This window comes from Spinacia oleracea, chromosome 6 (genome assembly GCF_020520425.1).
Source record: "Spinacia oleracea cultivar Varoflay chromosome 6, BTI_SOV_V1, whole genome shotgun sequence".
NCBI classification, from domain to species: domain Eukaryota; kingdom Viridiplantae; phylum Streptophyta; class Magnoliopsida; order Caryophyllales; family Amaranthaceae; genus Spinacia; species Spinacia oleracea.
Window position 1 is genome coordinate 136,417,201 of NC_079492.1, and position 15,723 is coordinate 136,432,923.

Below are 15,723 nucleotides of genomic sequence, written 5' to 3' on the forward strand. Positions count from 1 at the left end.
ACAATTTAATTAGAGACATTGATTAATACATTGGTGGTTATGTTGAATCAAGAATGAGAAACGTTTCAAATGGTTATAATTCTCGCGTTAATAAACTTGACTATTTATTAAACCTACATGTTTACAATTTTTTATAGACCGACATTCCTCCCTGACTTATTTTGCTAAATTTCTTCATTCTGAAGAATTTTACTATTTTTCTATAGGAGATTGGAAGTCAAAACTATGTTATGAACTTCTAATCCATGCCCACCTCATTGTTTTCTGGAAAAATATTTCTTCTAATGAGGTTAGTATTAGTTAATGTTATCATTATATTCATTTTTTTAGCCCATTTAAATCAACGGTGCATATTCTTTGCATCCCGTTGCCTGACTTGCCTCAATCGTCATCATATTTCAAGTTCTTTTACAAACTACTTAAATACCGACAAACATGGATGCATTTTTGTTTTGAAATCTGTATGACATCTACTACTACCACACCCCTAACTCTATAAGCATAATTCCGAGTTTTAAAAAAAATGGTTTAGTCTTTGATATTTTGCAGAATTTTGACGTATCACGTTTGGTTAACTAGATCAACAACTCTTAATTCTTAGGTCATTTTCCTTTTTGGTAGTTTTCTTGATTGTGATACAGAGAATAGGTGCGAAACTTCATGTATACTTGGCAACCGAAACATAGTTTTTAATCCAACAGACAACAATGGTGAATTTCTTAGCATATTGAAGATTCGTAGATTTCTTTGGTTTAATCCAAGGAATACATATGCTTAACTTAGTTACTCCTTACTAGCATATTTCTCTTATTCTCATTTTTTCAAAAGGCCTTGTATAAAAAAGATATACTCCAATTAAGAATGTATTTGTGGTCTTGTGGGAGCTCATAATATATTCCATAAAAGTAATGCTCCCATTCAATATATCTTAGAAATTTTAACTTGTCTACGTACTATCAAAATTATTAGTGAATGTTTTCAGTGAAATATTATACATTTATACCTAGCTTTATCATTTTGGTATGTCAATTTACCTTTTTTTAATTGAGTTTCCTAAAATATAGCTTGTGCGTAGAACGTGCCAAAAGCTAATTTGATGTAATTAGCCGTGAGTTTTTTTTTTTTTGACGAATCAGACGTTTAATAGGAGTTGTACGGATCGGAACTATTGCATTTCACTAATAGCCTATTTGTTAAGAGTATATCACATATGAGTATTAGACTAATTATTCCATAAAGATAGACTAATATATAAGATTGATGGGTTACTTCACCTATTACCAATTGATTTTAGGATGGAACCCCGTCAAACTTATAGGTTGTCCTAAAAAATCCGAGGAATCACCTTTCTCCCCTCTCCTTTTATTATTTGTATGTTTTCTGATTTTTCTTGTTGATTTAGCGCGCTCCAAATGGACTAAACACATAATCTAACATTTTGAACTCACGAACACAGGTCAAAAATCCGAGCCATCACCTTTCTCTCCTCTCCTTTTATTATTTGTATGTTTTCTAATTTTTCTTGTTGGTGACCTAACTCCCTCTTATATTAAAACTATATATTAAAGAACACTCCAAAACTTCCAAGATAAGCCAACTCATTTAGCTCTAACTAGACTAAATACATAATCTAACATTTTGAACTCAGGAACACAGGTTAAAAGACTTGTACAACAAGTAGGCTGGACCCATAATATTTAATTCCCTGAAGCCAAGTACTTTCCATTTTTGCATTTTGGGTAGGTGCTTGCAGTATAAAAAATTTAGAAACCATAGTACTATAATGAGGCCAAATTAAGCTTCTCTCTAGTTAGCACATCTCAGTTACACTAAAGTTAATTTGATAATACTTAAATTAAACATGGGTGATCATGAACTTGAGATTAAGTATGACGACGAGGCCAAAAAATCACCCTTTGGCCAAGTATTCTTGAAGCTCTACAGCCCGAATTCGGAGGCGGTAATCCACTGCGCCATGGTCGTAAGGGATCCAATTGATGTCGAAAGCCTTAAGAATACAATCTCAAATTCTATGATGATGAAACACCCAAGATTTTGTAGTCTCTGGGTAAGAAAAGATAACCAGTGGAAAAGAACTCATGTCAACATTGATGATCACATTATTGTTCACGATACGATCGAAGATGACGATAACGATGACGAAGAAGCCGCAATCAATTCATTCTTAGCTGAAATATCGGTGTGTACACCATTAAGTGAATCCAAGCCATTGTGGGAAGTACATGTATTGACTGGTTTGAAATGTGTGGTGTTAAGGGTTCACCATTCTGTAGGTGATGGGGTTTCTTTGATGTCTATGCTTTCTGCTTGTTTTGGTAAAACGACGCCGGTTTCGGAAACCGGAAATGGAGTTGATGATGCTAGCCATGGGAAGAAAGATGGGGAAAAGCATGGAGTATGGGGGTTAGTGAAGAGAAAATGGTTTACATTTTTGTTGTTGTTGTTTAGGGTTTTAGGAAGGGTATTATGGTTAATTAAAGACAAGGTTAGTGTGCTAAGTGGTGGTCATGGGGTAGAGATTTTGCCAAGGAAATTGGTTACTGCCAAGTTTTTGATGGAAGACTTCAAGTCTATCAAGCAAGCCATCCCTAAAGCAGTAAGTTTTTTATTTGACGGGCAGTAAGATTATGTTCTCACTTTATTTTGATTGCTTATTATTTATTCTTCTAAAAATTAGACCAGACTAGAAAAATTCAAAACATACAAAAACCTCGAATAATCGGACCAAAACATGTGAAGATCAAGTGATCAACATAGCCTAACTTGTAACACGTACTTCTCTTGCACATTCTTCTTTTCTTAAGGTTTTAAAGAGTAAATGTTTAACGTCGAAATAAACGTTAGCTAATGTTGGAATTGTGGTTTTGGATCCATGTTAACTAAATAAGGAAAGATCTATGATTGTTTAACCTGTACTTATTTCTCAACATTGCATGTTGCAGACGATTAACGATGTGCTCTTAGGGATCATATCGTCGGGATTTTCAAAGTACCTTAGTATCAAATCATCAAACGGTACGTAACAATTAACAAATTATTCAACCCGTATTATTTTTTCCAATTAGTAATTTATATATTCCACTAATTAGCTTATAATCTGCAAAGATAATTTATTCCTTTCGAAAAAAAAAATTCTGCAAAGATAATTTATGATGCTGGCCGGATTATTTACCCCAGTTGTTCATTTAATTTGGGTGTTTTATAGCTGTGCAGCAAGCTTTTCAATTAACTGCTATTATTGCGGTCAATCTACGGAAAGACTTTATTATTCAGGTATTACACAATTCAACCATATTTTTCTATTTCCCTTTTTGGTGTTTTATTAATAGTTTATGGTACCGAAGATGAATTAGCTATTGATAATTTGATATTAGAAATTTTAAAAAATATTAGCGATTCAAATTTTGATATTAGCTATTGAAAAGAAGAAATTAGCTGCTGAAATATTGATCTTATCTACTGAAAAATTGATAGGGAGCATTGAGATTTTAAAAGTTAGAAAAAGTGTCATTAAGAGTTTTTAAAATGTCTCAATTTTGATGAAACCAGGGTGGTCCTAACTTTTAAAGGTATCATCTCAAAACTGTTTTTACCCATTGCATAATTAACTTGCTCAACCTGTTAATATAGATACGTGAAAGTAGGCATAAAGGTGAATGGAGAAAGAAACATGGGTGGCATGCCTGGATTTAATTTAGGGGTTATATTAACCGATTGTGCAAGTTAATCATGCACGAGTATCGTTGTGAGATGATTCACTAAAAGTAAGGACTGCACTGGTCGAGTTAATCAAAAGTTTAAACCCTTTAAAACAAACTTTTCATATTAACTGCATAAACAAGTTAATCTTGCAGGTTGCAACATCAAACCGAAACAAAAACTATTTCTTTGTCCACTGTACAATTGGACCCAACGGTTGTTCTTTGTACACTGTATAACCAAAACTATTTCTTTATACATATAATTGGATCCAGCGGTTGTACTTTGTACACTGTACAACTAAATTACTAAAACTATTTCTTTTGTCCATGTATTCATAAAGCATAAACATATATGGACAACAAATAGTTTAATTTGTACAAAATCAAACAAGAGACTATATTATAAAGTTTTCCCTAATCAAAATATTATCATTAACTACAGTTTTTTGTTCGACAAACAGGACATTTCAGATTTGATGATAACCGGATCTAGATCGAGATCCGAACTATCTGGATGGGGAAACAAAACAATGGTAGTATTCCTCCCAATTAATTGTTGTAATGGGCTTCATCCTTTGGAACATGTAAGGGCAATGAAGGCAGCTATGGACAAAAAGAAGCAATCCTTTGAGGCTCATCTCATGTATAGAATAAGCAACTTTGTAGTTTCCTGTTTCGGCCCCAAGGTTAGCCCATTGTTTTTCAATTTTGAATTTTCCAACTATTGTTGATCGGTGCTAAGTAGTATGACTAGAGATTGCAATGGATACTGGAGCCTGTTCGGATCCGGTGAATCCAAATCCGTTTTACAGGATTTGGATCTTCAAAATTTGGACCCTGTGGATTTAGATCCGGCTCCGTTTCTGGCGGATAGGATCTGAATATGGATCATGTTTTTGAGATCCAGATTCGGCCCATATCCTGCCCATGGATCCGTTTTAATAAAAAGTATGTATAAAATAATATGAATGTTAAATTTTTCATACTTTTTATTTTTATTTTCTTTATACCGTTAGAATATAATTTTTTGCATTATACGGTGAATGAATAATTTTAATTATTTTTTTTGTAAAAAGTAGCATAAAAAAAATATTTTTTGAAGGAAAAAAAATACATGTGGATCCAGATCCTATCCCCGGAACCGTTGGATCCAGTGGATCTGGATCTGGATCCAACCTTTTTGGACCCGTGGATCTAGATCCATGTGTCGAAAACGATTCTGGATCTGGATCCAGTAGGATCCGATCCAGATCCTACCCATTGCCATCCCTAAATATGACGTCGTAAATTTGCAATAAATAATAATTTATCCATTTCTATTAGCAAACACATTTTATTTTGACACACATATTAAGAAAATGTCATAAAGAAAAATAGTAGACGATAATACCCCTATCCATTAATATACTAACCATGAACCTATATAAGTGCTAAATACCACTATCCACTCACATATAAGGGTCAAATAAAAAAATTATATTACAAAACTTACTAAATAAGAAGTTTTTCAACTAAAAAGAACTTTTTCTAAAAGAAAAGCGTGTCAACTAAAAAAGAATGGAGAAGTACCGCCACCTTTTCTTCATCGTGTTACAAAATAAAATACTCAATTTGTTTTTTTCTAAAAAGAACATTCCCTAATAGAATTTAGTTACTTTTTTTGGGGTTGTTCTATAAATTTCTACTTTAGTCTAACATCTTTTACCACCTTACATCCATTTTCTAACAATATTACTCCGATTTTATTGTAAAGCTATTAATATTCAAGAGTACATATTTTCACCTCGTTTCTTTTATTTTATCCATTTTTCTTTTTACATTGACCCACCCTTTTTTAGTCCCTCTTTTACTTATTCCACCTTCTTCTTATGGCCACTAACTTTTCTTAAACTTTCAACTAACCACAGTAGATTATACAATAAGTGAGTATAACATTAGGGAACGAAGGCAGGAGTAAATTGCATAGTTGATTGCTAACTAAAAAGTACCCGTTTTAAAAAAAATGTAGGTGGGCAGTTGGTGTTGTCGCAGATTAGAAGGTAGTACAACGTTGGTTATCTCAAACATTAGGGGTCCTTCAGAAGAAATAGTAATTGGTGACAACCCTGTAACCAACATAAAAGTGAATGTTTCAAGCACATCTCAGGTAAGTATCTTTCTCTCAATCCGTACTACTGTAATTGATTTAAGTACATTAACGAACCGTTGTTCTTAAATTGAATAGTTATTTGTTCTTAATTAATTTGTTCAAGCAGGCGATTATGATGCACATGGTGAGTTATGCAGGACAAGTAAATCTACAGGTGATAGTGGCTAAAGATATCATCCCCGATCCAGAATTATTAGTCAAGTGTTTTCAAGACTCGTTTCTGGAAATGAAGAGTTTCATTGATATAAGCCAAGTTTAAATCTTTTTTTGTTACATACCTTTTGCGTCGTGAGGGTGTGAGACGAGTTAAATTACGAAATGTGATTGTCTATGTACAAAATTAATTAGAACTATCGTACGTGCAAGAGGCCCATGATCTAGCAATGAAATGGGCAGGGAGGGATTAATTTATTAATTATGCTGTTTATACAGTTGTAAAACAAACTCACTAGTTGTTGTAAGGAAAATACAATGAACACTTGTTAAACTGTAATGTGTTATTAAACTTTGGACAAAGTGGCCTCTTTGGCACGTAAGTAGAGCACATAAAACTGTACTCACATAATGGTGGTTTAAAAATTAGGGATGGAAATTTTAAATGAATCTTCATTGACACAATTCATCTCGTAATTATTTAATGGACAGATATCAGAACTAAACGAATGAGATGCAGCCATGCAGGTAATTGATGATAGTGTGACGAATCGGGTTGGATACGGATGACACGACGCTTCATTCCATTCGTTAACCATCAATCCATTCATTTTAATGTATTTTTCATTCAAAATTTTAATAAAACTATTAACATTCAAGATAAATTCTTGTTGCAAACTTTTATTTTTGTATGTAAATACTTTTTATTGTTAAAAATGACTATATTATAGTTGATGTAATTTTTTCAATAAAAGATAGTCATCCATTAGTAATCTAATCTACCCGTTTCATCCGTCGATGATGGACAGAGGATAAAAATAATGGATTAAACAGGTGACAGATTGATGCGGATGAAACGGATTAATAAACAAATGGATGCGGATGAAATCTCATCGGATCCGAATCCGATCTATTATCACCCATAGGCGAAATCAATTTTAAATCGCGGGCTCTTCACTGACATTTACACGTATGCCATTAAAATGATTAGTTGAAGTCTTAAATCCAGGCAGTAAAAAGTGTAAAAGACTAAAAGGGTTAAAACTTAAAAAGGTTAAGGCAACAACATGAAATAGAAGCAAGCGCCATGGGGTGTTGACTAGATTCCCTAGTTTGAATCTTGAAAAAGTTGGTAATGAGTGAATGTTATAGCTCATCCTTATGTAACTACGTTCGTCTCTCTTAGAGCATCAATTATAGCTCCCTCTTAGCCCTTTTAAGGAGAGAGAATCTCTAAGAGCTAGCTCTTAAAAAAAATAGGGTAACTCTTAGCTATCTCTTATTTAGAGGTTGATTGGGACATCCTCTAAATAAGAGGTAGCTCTTAGAAATAAGAGGGGGGTGATGTGGATGATTATGGGATACTTTACTTGCTTTTTTGACATTTTTGTAAAAAAAAAAAAAAACATGTAAATGGTGCTTAAGAGGTAGTAAATAAGAGATAGTGTATTTCTTGAGGTTTTTGATAGATAACTCTTATTAAGAGTGAGTGATGATGTGGATGAAGAGAGATATTAAGAGTGGGCAAATAAGAGTAACCCCTAGTATTGATGCTCTTATGTTTTTATCTTAGACATGTACTCACATGTGTTGCATAATAGCATCAGTACCAATTACCAATACCATACTTTTTGTTTCTTTTATCCACTAACTATATACTTCTAGGATTAGTGCTTCATGTTTCGAGGCCTTTTGTTTTATAAAGTTTAGGTAATAGATTACGTCAAATGAGTAAATTACCCTAGAGTGGGTTATCAGGTTATGTGATATTCGAACCTTGGTCTCACACAACACAAAGAATGAATCAAAAGAAAGGAACATTGGACAATCGACTATTTCTTTTTTCAGTATAAGTAAAGCCACAAAAGACAAATGATGTAGACGGGATTTGATTACAGATCTTGGATATCACTTACTCAAAACTTTACCAATCGAACTACTTTACAAGCATTAATCGTAATTTGCTAGGTTTTTGAAACATTTGAAAGAAATTTAGACCATGGTAAGTGGTATAACTAAATAATTAAATGAGCATTAGTTGTTAATAATTATAGTGAGTGCCCCATCCACAAAGAGCCGTTACTAATCACTCCTACTTACCCGTGACCTCCTCTACAATAATGTGGACAACTAAACTATTTTCAACGCATCAACCCGTTAAACCTGACTATCACCTGAACCCATTTTACATTATTATTTCTTTTTTGTTTTTTCATTCTTTTAGAACAAAACTAGCCGTTGTAGTCTACTCAAACCCTCCCATATCACTCCCCCCTCCCTACTTCACACTTTCTTCCTTCTCCCATGAAACCTTCCTTCTGTCTCTGTCTCTCTCTTTCTCTCTCCTCTCTTCTCTACTAACAACAACAGAAGAGAAGACAAATCCAATTTAATTTTGTTGGATTTTGCTCTAGATTTCATCATTTATTTTCCATTTTTATTTTTCATTCTTTTTTTGGCATTGATTGTGCATTTTTCTTTGCATTTTGAGTAATGGGTGACCGAAAAAACAAAGGGTTACCCTTAAATTTGCTACAATTTTTCATACTGTACTCAATTTTTCATCTACTATGCATTTCCCCTGAATCTGTAACAGGACAAGAAAACGATGGAGTGACAATAATCACCGTCAATGATTTCCAAGCCCTTCAAGCCTTCAAGCGGGAGCTTATCGATCTTCGTGGCACACTTAAGAGCTGGAATGGGACAAGAAATGGAGCTTGTTCAGGTAGCTGGGCAGGGATCAGGTGTATGAAAGGACAAGTGGTAGCAATTCAACTCCCATTTAAGGTTTTAGGAGGGAGACTTTCTGACAAAATTGGTCAGTTTAAACAGCTTAGGAAGCTTAGTCTTCATGATAATCTTATTGGGGGTACTATCCCTTCATCTATAGGGTCACTCCCTAATCTTAGAGGTCTTTATTTGTTCAGTAATCGATTTTCTGGGACTATCCCTGCTTCAATTGGTAACTCCCCTCAAATTCAAGCCATTGATCTTAGTAATAATCAGCTTAATGGGTTAATTCCTGCTAGTCTTGTTAATTCTCCTAGGATTCATAGGGTTAATTTGAGTTTGAATTCGTTTTCGGGTTCGATTCCTCGAAGCTTTGCTCTTTCCTCTTCCCTTATTTTCCTTGCCCTTCAAAACAATAACCTATCTGGATTAATTCCTAGTTCTTGGGGTACCCTAAATCTAAGGTCATTGACCCTTGATCATAACTCTTTCTATGGCAGTCTCCCACATTCTTTGAGTAAGTTGAGTCATCTTGAGGAGTTATCTTTAAGTTATAATAAGATTAATGGTAGTTTGCCTAAAGAAATCGCTGGTTTGAAGAATTTGTCATCCCTTAATCTTAAGAAAAACCATCTTACAGGAGATATTCCATCCAGCATTGGTAACCTTTCTAGGATCAGTCTCCTTGATTTATCTGAAAACAATTTCACAGGAGAGATTCCAGCCTCACTCGAAAATCTGTCGAATTTGACCTCCTTTAACGTCTCCTACAACTCTTTCTCCGGCCAAGTTCCGGCCCGCCTTTCAAAGAAATTCAACTCCTCTTCATTTGTGGGGAACATTCAGTTATGTGGGTTTAGTCCTTCAACTCCATGTATTTCAGCAGCATCACCTCCAGCTGAGAGCCCATCATTGAGTCCATTATCCAGTGATGATGATCATGAACCAAAGCACCACCATAGAAGATTGAGTACCAAGGATATAATCCTCATAATAGTGGGAGTACTCCTTTTAATCTTGTTTATACTTTGCTGTGTTTTGTTGTTTTGTTTGATCAGGAAAAGAACAGGTACTAAAGCTAGGAATGGTAAGTCTGCTGGAGTTGAGAAGGGTTTTGCTGCTGCAGGAGGTGCTGCTGGTGCTGATACCGGACCGAATGGCGGTAAATTGGTGTTGTTTGATGGACCATTTGTGTTCACAGCTGATGATTTGTTGTGTGCAACTGCTGAAATCATGGGGAAGAGCCCTTATGGAACTGTGTATAAGGCCACGCTTGAAGATGGGAATCAAGTAGCAGTGAAGAGGCTTAGGGAGAAGCTTGCAAAGACTCCTAAAGAGTTTGAGATTGAAGTTGCTGCACTTGGAAGGATTCGCCACCCGAATCTTCTCCCCCTCAGAGCCTATTACTTGGGACCTAAAGGAGAGAAGCTTCTGGTGTTTGATTACATGTCTAAGGGCAGTCTTTCTTCGTTTCTTCATGGTAAGCACCAAGTTTAGATGGTGATATTTAAGGTTATTTTGTCATGCACTTATTTGTCATGCACTTATTTGATTGATATGATTTTGTTTAGGGTGAGGGTTTCTGAATGTCAAGTGGCTTGTGACCAATTTGATTAAGATGATATTGTCATGCTAATATTGATTAAGATGATATTGTCATGCTAATATTTGATTAAGTTGATATTGTCATGCTAATATTTGATTAAGATGATATTGTCATGCTAATATTTGATTAAGATGATATTGTCATGCCAACATATGATTAAGATGATATTGTTTAGGAGGAGGGTTTCTAAACTTTTTGACAAAGACTTTCTCTTTTAGAGGGTTTCTGAATGTCAAGTGGCTTGTGAGTCTGTGACCAAATGGATTGAGAATATTGTCATGCTAGTATTTGATTAAGAATGATGTATATGGAGTAACATATGAATAATGTTGTCATGTTAATATTTGATTAACATGATATTATGAACTTGTATGTATGATATATTGATATTGGATGTTTTGCAGCTAGAGGACCGGAAACCACGATCGATTGGCCAACGAGGATGAAGATAGCGATTGGAGTAACGCGTGGAGTGAACTATATCCATAACCAAGAGAACTTAGTTCATGGAAACCTGACTTCAGGTGATGTTTACCTAGATGAGCAGAACAATCCCAGAATATCAGACTATGGGATTCACAGACTGATGACTGATTCTGCAAACACCAATGTGATTGGCACAGCTGGATCAGCAGGTTACCGCGCACCTGAGCTTCCCAAGACTAAGAAGACAACAACAAAAACCGACATCTACAGTTTAGGGGTGATCATATTAGAGCTTTTGACAGGGAAGTCACCTAATGAGGCAGTGGATGGTTCAGATTTGCCTCAGTGGGTAGCATCAACTGTTAAGGAAGAGTGGACTAATGAGGTCTTTGATTTGGAGTTGATGAGAGATGTTTCAACTACAGGTGATGAAATGCTTAACACATTGAAGTTGGCCTTGCATTTGGTTGATCCTTTGCCTGAAGCGAGGCCGGATGTTCAGCAGGTTCTTCAGCAGTTGGAAGAGATTAACCCTAAACTCATTGCTGAGACACCTGAGGAATCTGCAGAAAAAACCCATCACTGATCTGAATTCTGAAAGCTGGAATTTTTTTGAATTATATACATACTTGTGATATACTATACACTTGATTCTTTTCTAGTTTAGGTCTTCTGTTATAGATGTAATTGTTGTATTTGGTATAGATGTGAAATTTGTTATTCTTTAAACACGAGTTAATAAGGTCGAAAGACACAGCAAGATGTAATTTAAGCAATATTGGTTTGTTGTATACACACCATAATCAATGAATTTGAGGTATTTCAGTTATATTTAGTTTTTTGTTCTACTTTGTATTTGCAGGATTTGTTCATAATCTTTCGTGGCACGCGTTTTGTTATAACAGATCACATGCACAGGGTACACGATACACATGTAAAACCATCAGTAATCAGAAACATCACTATGCTTTATATTTTGTTAATTCTTGTACATTTGAGTGTGTAGCTCATTCAGCATGAAGAAGAGAAGGTACATATAAACTTACCAGCTGAAATCAGCCATAATCACACAGCATTGCATCTAAAAACTGCGATAAAAAGTACACTGCACCATTCCCTACAGCAGTTGCAATGCCAGGAATAATCAAAGGTACATTTGCTATGATGTAACTATTAGATTTTCTCTTCAGAAAAAATATCTTAAACCAACACAATATAATACATGCTTTTACTGCTTTTCCCCCACCCTCCCAATTACATAGAGCCCTTTGACCCTATTTCATACCAACAAAAATTATATTACTAATTAATCCATAATTTAATTTCATTATATGTTGCTAAGCACACTCATTATCACTTCCTCTGTCTCTTCGACGTTGTTCTTCATCCCCTGAATAATATAGTAATTAACACACACACACACACAAAAAAATAAAATAAGCAAGCTGTAATGACATTGAAATAGGCTTAAAATGACTTGAGAAACGTTGATGTTATGTTTCCCATACCTCTAAGCAAGAACTAATAACCGCGGCTCCATTGGAGGTGGTGAAATTCGTGTCATTAAACTCCAATCCTAGGCGTGTTATGGCCTCCACCAATTTCGTAAATCCTCCCATTTTTTTCTCATACACAACCTTTATCCACACTTTGTTGTCATCAATGGGACTCACCTTCACTTCAGGCTATAGCACATACCCAAAAAAAAAGTTATGACAGAACAAACATAAAAATGTAAACTTTGTAACTAAGTATGTATACTAACCTCAATTCCATAACACTTCATCTCTTTTGGCGCAATAATATTTTTTACAACGTCTATATTTGCTGATTTAGTTTCTTCCCTAGGAGGAAAACTATCTCCAAGCTCAAGAAGCTCGTCTTTAAGCTCACTTACATGGCTATCAAGCTCTTCAATGTAAGTAATCGCGTCCTTAATGATGTATGCTTTGGTCATCTAAATCAAAAAGAAATTAATAGTCTTGGTTATTCACTAATTAGGGAAAAGATATAAAAAATGAACAAGACTACATATAATTATGACTCAATTAGCAAGGAACTTATCAAGCAATATTGAAAATGAAGTAATTTGATAATCCAATAATAAATACTTGCATTAGTGATAATAGGGACTAATGCTCGTAATTGAAGAAGGCGATCATTAAGCTTGGCACGGCGTCTCCTCTCCGCGTCTAAGTTCTTGGATTTGAATCTTGAATCATTATTATTGGCATTATCGTTTTCGTAGTCGTTATCAACATCAGAAGAACCATATGAAAATTCCATGTCAAATTTTGGTAGAGATGGGTGGTTATTTTTGAGGAGGTTTAAGTTGCAATAACATGTAAGAGTGTATATATAGAGAGAGAGGGAGTTAGTTAGCGTTCCCTCCAAAAAAGGTTGGGTTTGGAGGGAATCTTATTGTTAGAGGTTGTTAAAAGTATTCATTGGATGGTAAAAGGCACATTTTGGCATGATGAGTGAGAGAAGAAAGAGGGATGAAATTCAGTTTACTGCTTGTTGTAAGCAATTCAGCATATGTCCTAACAGAATCATAGGGTTGCAAATAAAACAATTACTCACTCATCTATACTAATATATTAAAAGGCGTTGTAAACAAGCCTATGTGTCAGTGCCACGTGACACTTGTACTAATCTCATTTCAATGTTCCATGTCATACACAATTATTTAAAAATGATAAATATGTGTGGTACAAGTCTTGAACCCGTGACCTCTAATTATAAACCAAACAATTAACCACTACTCCAAATCAAATTATATGTCATTTTTTCATAACAAAATATAATAAATGACAATTTAATAATACAAAGTATTGAATGTTAGGTTATGATACATATGACAATTCATAAATCATGCGGAAAAACCATTTAGCCAGGAATACATATTATTTACACATAATCATATAGCATAGTTTAGATGCATACTCTTTGTTGCGTGCCTTCCCTAGCTGCGCCCGAACCGAACAAGAACAAGTCTTTAGGACTCCAAGTGTCGTCCCTCCGTAGATAGTCCACAGCACGTCCGGATCCGCCTTAAGATTGACCAACTAGAATCGCCCTTAAGGTACTAATAATTTCGGCACTTTTAGGCAAGGTATGTGACTGAATTTTTCTCTCAAAAACTCACTTTGAATACTTGAATAATCTGTGTAAATATGTGACCCTAGGCACCTATTTATAGAGTTATGGAAAAGGTTTTGGAATCCTATTAGGATACTAATTTATTTAATTATAATCCTACTAGGACTCTAATTAAATAATCATTATCTAATAGTTTTAGGATTTAATCATATTTCGAATCCCGATTGCTTTAGGATTCCCGCACAAGCATTGCATGAGCACCGTACACCCGCGCAAGCCTTGCGGCCCACGCTAGGCGCACAGCGCTCAGCCCACTGATGTGCTCTCGCGCGCGCGCCCCAGGCCTTGGCTGGGCCTGGCCTTGCGCTGGGCCTGGTCGAGGCTTGGCGTGCGATGGTGCGTGTTGGCTCGCTGGGCGATGGCCTGGCTTCGTGCTGGGCCTTCGTCTAGCGGGCCTCGTCCGATGCTAATTCGTACGATACGCTTCCGATTAAATTCCCGATTCCGGAATTCATTTCCGATACGAACAATATTTAATATTTCCGATTCCGGAATCAATTTCCGTTTCGAACAAATATTTAATATTTCCGTTTCCGGAATTATTTTCCGATTCCGATAATATTTCCGATTCTGACAATATTTCCGTTTCCGGCAATATTTCCGATTCCGGCAATATTTCCATTTCCGATAATATTTTCCGATACGTACCATGTTTCCGTTTCCGGCAACATCTATGACTTGGATAATATTTATATTTCCGATACGATCCATATTTCCGTTTCCGGCAATATCATCGTTTCCGGAGTATTCATTTCTTGCCTGTGACGATCTCAGCTCCCACTGAAACCAAGATCCGTCGATTTCGAATATCCATAGATGGAGTATTTAATGCCATTAAATACTTGATCCGTTTACGTACTATTTGTGTGACCCTACGGGTTCAGTCAAGAGTAAGCTGTGGATTAATATCATTAATTCCACTTGAACTGAAGCGGCCTCTAGCTAGGCATTCAGCTCACTTGATCTCACTGAATTATTAACTTGTTAATTAATACTGAACCGCATATATTAGACTTATCATTGAATGCATACTTGGACCAAGGGCATTATTTCCTTCAGTCTCCCACTTGTCCTTAGGGACAAGTGTGCATTTCCTAATTCCTTTGTCGCTCGATGCTTGCTCTTGAACATAAGGTAAGAGTTGTCATCCTTATTATGTCCAGAGGTGTTTCTCGGTTTCAGAGTTCAACTGATCAAATAAACAGATAATCATAGCCTATGATTCATCCGAGCACGGCCATGCATTTCACAGTTTCTAGCTCTCCGGGTGGCCTTGTACAACTTTTAAGCATCTCATCCCGATTTATGGGAGGACAATCCCAATCTTGCGATCTTGAGATTAGACTTCGTTTGATAGGTGATTACCTGAGCGTTGCCTTTATAGCCTCCTTTTACGGTGCGACGGTTGGTCAACGTCAAAGTAACCAGTTCTCAAACAAGTAATCTCAAATCACTCAGGTATTGAGGATTTAGTGTCTAATAATTTTAATGAAATTTACTTATGACAGATTTTCATCTCTTACAGTAAAGTTTCATAGGTCTTGTCCGATACTAGTCTTCCCAAAGTAAGTATCTATGCAAATGATTATGACATTGCCATGTCCACATAGTTCAAGAAACAGAACTACTAGTCATCTTGCATTCTAATCGTCTAACGTTTTCTATGCGTCCAATTTTATAGAAAACTCCGACTAGGGACCATTTTCAACCTTTGACATTCAAGTTCACTTGATAGACATTTCTTAGTCACAGGACTGGTCCTGACAGTCTAT

At 35.6% G+C, this 15,723-nt stretch overlaps 3 protein-coding genes across 3 annotated transcripts; 2 read left to right on the top strand and 1 right to left on the bottom strand.

The window, feature by feature from the left end:
• The first annotated feature begins 1,741 nt into the window (after window positions 1–1,741).
• LOC110804787 (wax ester synthase/diacylglycerol acyltransferase 10) lies at window positions 1,742–6,364 on the top strand. Its single transcript, XM_022010395.2, has 6 exons — window positions 1,742–2,617; window positions 2,964–3,036; window positions 3,227–3,294; window positions 4,184–4,408; window positions 5,731–5,868; window positions 5,978–6,364. The coding sequence occupies exons 1-6, from the start codon at window positions 1,862–1,864 to the stop codon at window positions 6,128–6,130; spliced, it is 1,413 nt and encodes a 470-aa protein (XP_021866087.1). The 5' UTR covers window positions 1,742–1,861; the 3' UTR covers window positions 6,131–6,364.
• Window positions 6,365–8,164: 1,800 nt separating this feature from the next.
• LOC110804774 (probably inactive leucine-rich repeat receptor-like protein kinase IMK2) lies at window positions 8,165–11,618 on the top strand. The gene is made up of 2 exons (XM_022010382.2): window positions 8,165–10,237; window positions 10,768–11,618. Exons 1-2 carry the CDS (start codon window positions 8,518–8,520, stop codon window positions 11,373–11,375), a joined length of 2,328 nt encoding a protein of 775 aa, XP_021866074.2. The 5' UTR covers window positions 8,165–8,517; the 3' UTR covers window positions 11,376–11,618.
• Window positions 11,619–11,930: 312 nt separating this feature from the next.
• Window positions 11,931–13,188, bottom strand: LOC110804769 (transcription factor DYT1). Its single transcript, XM_056831082.1, has 4 exons — window positions 12,905–13,188; window positions 12,555–12,746; window positions 12,298–12,474; window positions 11,931–12,179 (listed from the first exon to the last, which is right to left on the bottom strand). The coding sequence occupies exons 1-4, from the start codon at window positions 13,073–13,075 to the stop codon at window positions 12,117–12,119; spliced, it is 603 nt and encodes a 200-aa protein (XP_056687060.1). The 5' UTR covers window positions 13,076–13,188; the 3' UTR covers window positions 11,931–12,116.
• Window positions 13,189–15,723: the final 2,535 nt, after the last annotated feature.